Source organism: Lipotes vexillifer, unplaced genomic scaffold (genome assembly GCF_000442215.2).
Source record: "Lipotes vexillifer unplaced genomic scaffold, Lipotes_vexillifer_v1.1 scaffold54, whole genome shotgun sequence".
Lineage (NCBI taxonomy): Eukaryota > Metazoa > Chordata > Mammalia > Artiodactyla > Lipotidae > Lipotes > Lipotes vexillifer.
Window position 1 is genome coordinate 2,342,516 of NW_006789324.1, and position 6,216 is coordinate 2,348,731.

General features: G+C 33.2%; 1 protein-coding gene across 1 annotated transcript in view; it reads right to left on the reverse strand.

The window, feature by feature from the left end:
• The window catches only part of MYSM1 (Myb like, SWIRM and MPN domains 1), a 38,171-nt gene that overhangs the window by 15,060 nt on the left and 16,895 nt on the right, over positions 1 to 6,216 (reverse strand). Inside the window, exons 9-11 of the mRNA XM_007462573.1 lie at positions 3,513 to 3,643; positions 2,292 to 2,395; positions 967 to 1,044 (exon numbers count right to left, since the gene is read on the reverse strand). Of these exons, the coding sequence (XP_007462635.1) occupies positions 967 to 1,044; positions 2,292 to 2,395; positions 3,513 to 3,643 (313 nt within the window). The remainder of the gene's footprint in view (positions 1 to 966; positions 1,045 to 2,291; positions 2,396 to 3,512; positions 3,644 to 6,216) is intronic.

Consider the following 6,216-nt stretch of genomic DNA (forward strand, 5'->3'; position numbering starts at 1 on the left):
TGAAACCTTCCCTGATCACATCCTTTGGGAGGACCTTGTATTTCTTGGGACCAATCTCATGGAATTTACCATAGGTTTTACCTTTCCTACTAGAAATGTAAGTTCCTGGTAGGCAGGAACCATGTGTTACTAATTGTTTTGCCTAGAATAATGCTCAGATGTGAGGCTGGGTGCAGGGAATGGGGAAGAGAAAGAAGAGAACTAACATTTACTGAGTACCTGGTGTACGCAAAGGCTTTTACTGAGTACCGAGTATTAGGACCTTCATACATTTTATTTCACTTAATTCTCACAACAATCTTTGAGGGAGATGTTATTATCCACACTTCATAAATAAAGCCCTGAGATTCAGTACAGTTACCCAAGGTAACAAAGCCAGTCAGTACACATTCACATATTATGTCCATTTGACTGAACTGGTTGTTCACAAACAAATTATATATGCACAGAACACACGTGCACACATACACACAAATACTCACTGCCTATGTTTCTTTTTAGGACCATAATTTCTGTTAGTAGAAATAATACTTTAACATTTGTAATTCAATTTATGTCTAATGCATGGAACAATATTTTAATCGGTATTTAAGAACATCATTCAATGACTTTACTGAAATGAACAGGGCACAACTCCCTGGCACCTTGGCAGATATTCTGGAGCTAGAGACCAGAATATAGAGACAGATAATCAAAGTTCTGAAAATTAGTCAAACTCCTAGTTAACTGTACCATCAGTGCCTTCTTTGTTGTTTACTGATGACTTCTAGACAAACAAATTAACATGGGAAAGAGACATCTATCTATATCTATATCTATATCTATATCTATATCTATCTATCTATCTATCTATATATATATATACACACACATAAAACAAGGGTAATATATGTGACATTAAGATATACAAATGTATACTGACAAAACAACTTTCATTTCTGAGTCACCTGCAGGGATCAAAGTTACCTCAAACGTTTGTCCTTCTAAGTCTTTTGCATCACACCAATTTCCCCACGGGTCTCGGACCCTACGTCTCCTTGTGCGCTGTGATGAAATTAAAAATAAAGCAAAAGGTCATAAGATTAGCTTGGACAAATCACAGCACACTAATACACAAAACCAAACTGACAATTTTCTAAAATTCAATTTCTCCATTAAAATACTGCAATACCTGATCAGCAATGCCTGACTATATTTTATTAATTTACATTGAATAGTTAGCACTCTGCTCAGAAATAAATCAGTGATGATTTTCTAAATTTTATTTCAATTTCTCTTTAGTTTTCATTTCCTTTCACCATTTGGGAGTTACAACTGTAGGACAAGAATATTTTTTAGGACCAAATAATCACCATGAAAATGACTTTGTGGTAGAAAACTTGCAAGAACACACAGCCAGAGGTATAATATTGAAAACTAGAAGCAAAATAATTATATCTCAGGCTTAGGAAAAGATTGCCTAGTTAATACAAATAGTAAAAAATTATAAAGTTGGTTGACTGGATTAGTAATATCCAGTTTTGCAAACATCAGTACTGAAGCCTTTAAAATGGACCAGCTGCCAGAAGCCAGTGTATGAATAGCACCACCTCCAGCAACTGTATATGAAAACATCCTTTCTTAAAAAAGTAAACTAGGTAGAAATGGTTTACAGCCTAAACACTGAGAAAAATACCTACTCTATCATCTATACTTTTTCCATTTATCTTACCTATTACCAATTTAACCTATTTTATCAGTAAAGTCAACAAGACCACAATATGACTCTGCCTTTTAGGAGACTTGTTGGATCACTTATTTTCAAGATGCATGCATTTTAAGATACTATCAAACTCACTAACGTCAAGAATTAAAAAATAAAGGCTAAAATATTTTGAATGGCACTTCTACAAAGCTAAATCTTACAGTAAGAATTTTCAGCAAACAAAAAACAAATGAAAGAGAAAAAAGAGCTAAACTGTATAGTTTTAAAAGATATATTAAAAAAAAAGATATATTAGATACAGAAATCAAAACAAAGCAGTCTAAGACCACTTTAGCGAAACATCATGCTTCTGTGTGAAGTTTGTGAGTGAATTTTTAAATTTTGGGGGTTTGTTTTTTGCCTCATAAATCAACATGAAACTGAATGGAAACCAAAAAAGTGAACGGCTTGGGTGAAATAAAAGCGAAAACATGTTCTTCTACTAGATGGCCATTTGTTAAACAGGGGAAGAGAAGTAGGCATATCTTTCTTAACAGGGTAAGGAGCAATCAGGAAAGATCATTTAGGGAGAGAAGGGACTGCTTACCATAGACTGCAGACGCTGGGCAAGTTGGTATGCTTCTACTGTGTCTTTTCTGTCTCTGATTCGTACTTTATCAACTGGTTGTGGCCTGTTATATACAGCCTGTTCTATTGGAATCCAGGAAAAACAAAACAATCTATTATTTTGTGGAACTCATTTGTTAAATAGGAAGGCACATCTATACTATTAATTATAAGCCAATATCTAAGTTTTTAAAAAAATATGAGCTTATTTCCACAATATATATTTGATGTGCTACTTGGTAGTTCTCACATAAAAGTATGCTGTTATTATAAGGAAATCACAATAAAATGAGACATTTAGGAAATGGGTCATTTGTTTAATTTCTGATTAAATGAGTGCTAAGCCCACTTTGTTAACTTTGCAAGTCTAATACAGTAAACATGATTTCATTTTTCTTTTAGTGGCTAAGGAAGGTATGACACCTTAGTTTTCCTGTAAAGCCGGCCCTAACACCGTGCTTTGGGCAAACAAGGATGCTGAAATGGAGGACAGATCCCAGGGCAGACTATAAATTCTCTCTCTACATGAAATGAAATAATCTCTGACAGGAAGTTTTCTGGTTGTCTTTTCATAGACACAGAATACAGAATATACTCCTCTCAAACTATGGGTTACAAGATTCTAATTAACTTATCACTTTGCAACTATGACTATTATCTTTCTTCAAAATTGTCACGTTAATTCAATAAAAGGGAGGAATACATTTTAAAATATGCTTAAATTTGAGAAAAACTAGGGTGAAAGAAACTTTCTACCACGAAAAATATTTTGGCACTTTTATTACATTTAAGTGTAGAGGTTCATAAATTATTTTCTTTATGTAAACACTGCTAGACAGTATTTCTAGCATTAACACAGTATTTCCAAATCAAATGGGCTTTGATTGGACTTTTCATAAAATTACTTTTACTTGACAAAGAACTGCATCCTTAAATCATTTCTACCAGTTAGACTGAATAGTCTTCCTTTAAAATCATACCACCAATTTTCAATGTAGGTTAAAAGGAAATATAGTTTATCAACAGAAATCTGTTTCAAAACAAAATCTCAATAATACATTTATTCTATAACGTTATAGCATCTTTCTGTATTCTATATCTATAATAAGTCTAACTTGAATTCTAACTATCAAAGAAATTAATGGGTGCTAAAAGGATAAAAAATGTCGAGTAAAAGATGTTGTTGGGTTTTTATTTTTACCACATCCAAAATTGATTGCTCCTATCAACTCGAGGTATGTATGAATCCGTCCAATACAATTAACATCCCCACAGTTCTTCAGGCCAGGACGTACTGAGGTCTTATTTAAGTATTTCGGTTTGCATATCTCCCTAAGAGATGGAAGTACAATTATTTTGGATAAATAAAAACATAAAAGAAGATTTCTGGGGGAAACTTTTAATATTTGAAATATTTTAAAAATGTACCCCCTCTCAATATGTAATGTGTACAGACAACGTTAATACATAATACCCAAGTGTACTTTCTTTTCTGAAATAAAATATCTTTCAATGATACAGTAACTTACAAGTATAGTGTGAGTTTTACAAGTATCATTTCTTCCCCAATAGATTCCAGTTATCCCAGGACTCTGAAGTTAGAGCGTTATTTATCTACAGATCCAAATGCAAGCCTGAATCTTTGAATAAAAAGGGTATATTCATAATATATTGAAAATATTTAGTATTAGACACTCTAATTTTTAATAAATTGCTTAGGTTCATTTACTTTTACTTTGCTGGACAACATCTTTTAATTACAAGCTACCTTGTAAATGCTTAAAAGTTTTATATTAGTTTTTAATCATTATGCTAGTAAATATTAAGTGCTCTCAGTGGAAAACAGAAATGGATACTACCGGGCATTCTAAAGGAATCAAGAAACGCACAAAGACTATGAAAGAAATAAGAGGTTTCCATAACAAAACACGTATTTACTAAATATACTTAATGTATCATATTAGACGGTACAACATAAAGTTTAAGTAACAGAGAACTTAATAACAGTAACAATTACTGAGTGCTTATAACAGATGCTGTACTAAGGGTTATATACAACTCTACAAAGCAGATTTTATCATTCTTATTTTAGAGGAAAGGAAACAAGTAGGTGAGAGGGATTAAAGCACTGACTTAAGAAAGTGACAAGATTCAAACACAGACTTTATAAACCAAGTATTCAGATATATCAATATAACATAGGTATTTCTTAATCAATCTTTATTCTACAAATGTTTATTGTGTCCTATACACCAGGCATTGTTCTAGGCACTAAGGATACAGAGATGAATCTGAAGTTCCTGAACTTACAGACCTTACATTCTAATAGTCAATAAATTAATGAATAATATATACTATGTTGTCAGGTAGCAGTATGTGCTAGGAAGACACAGTAAGAAGGATAAGGGGATAGAAATATGTACAGACTATTTTAGATAGGGTGTTTAGGGAAGGTCTAAGCAGAAACCAAATAGAAAATCATAAATTCTATAGAAGTTCAGGGAGGGTAAAAAGTAATCTGTGATGTGGGAGGGTATCAGAAGTTCCATTACAAAGGTGAGATTTCAGTGTATCTTGAAAGAAAAGTAAACAAACTGTGCAAATGGAGGCAAGAAAGCTGGAATGGGCATGGTATACCCAGCTATCAAAAAACTATCCGAATCTATAAACTGTATTGGTCTAATTAAAGATTATCCAAATTGAAAGGCTTTAAACAAAGAGCTTAGTACTAGTACAGCACTGAACAAATAGTAAGGCCTCTACAAATATCTGTTTATGATATAATGATGATTCACTCTTTCAATCTGCCTCTGTATTCCAAGCATTGTTCTAAGCACTAGGGACGTAACAATGAACAATGAACATGGAGCCTACGTTATCATGGGAGGTTGGGGAGAGAGGAGACAACACACAAATAAAAATATAATATTTTCAGTGGTAATAAGTTCTATAAGATACATAAAATGCAGGGTTAGAGAATGAGAGGGAGGAGATATGTGAGTTACTATAGACACAGGGTGGTCAGAGAAGGCCTCTAATTTCCCTTGAGCAGAACTGAAAGAGAAGAGGAAGCAAGATTCACCAAGATCTGGTGGGGGGGGGGGGGAACATGCAAGGTGGCATGAAAAGTCAGTCAAGGCCCAGAGTTGAAAGTGTGAAAATAATGGGTCAAGACTGCAGTCTCCGGAATCACCTTCACCTAATGTGACCTGGAACAAGTTCCTTTTCCTCTCTGAACCTCATTTTGCTCACTGTAAAATGAGGACAAGGCTGTCAAGAGGACTAGAGATGACTTAAATACAATGCATTGCATTTGGTAAGTATTCAATAATGATACTGATTACTATTCTAATAAAATATTCCCCTAAACAGGGAGTTAACTGCATGTGCTTTTATGGAAAGGATCTTTTAGCAACAAACAAATCTAGCAGGACTTTTTTTATCTTTAAAACTTTAACTCTTCCATTTTTTTAATACTGCCTCTAGTCTCTAAACACTCTCTTCTATTTCTGAAGAGAATAGGTTTGAGTTCCTGTTCAAAACATTCCTTTTTGCTTTCACACTGTTTGGCTAAATCATCATACTGAAACAGCAATATTTAACTGGTTTCATGAACTAAGGCAAATGACATTAGGAAACTACTGCCATATAATTTATGCTAACCATATAAATTATTCTGCCTCATAAATCCAAAATTCAAAGTAACAAATGAAATTTGATTACAGTAACATTAAGTAGTCACTGATAATTTATAGACACTTTTGAGTTAGTCATTATTTTGAAGCACTTTTATTTTGGCCATTCATGCTCTTATTTCCAAAAACAAAATTAGATACCAACAGAAATTTAATTTAATTTGTCTTTTTTAATAGTGTGAATTAGGCAATGTGGAATAATGGAAAGAG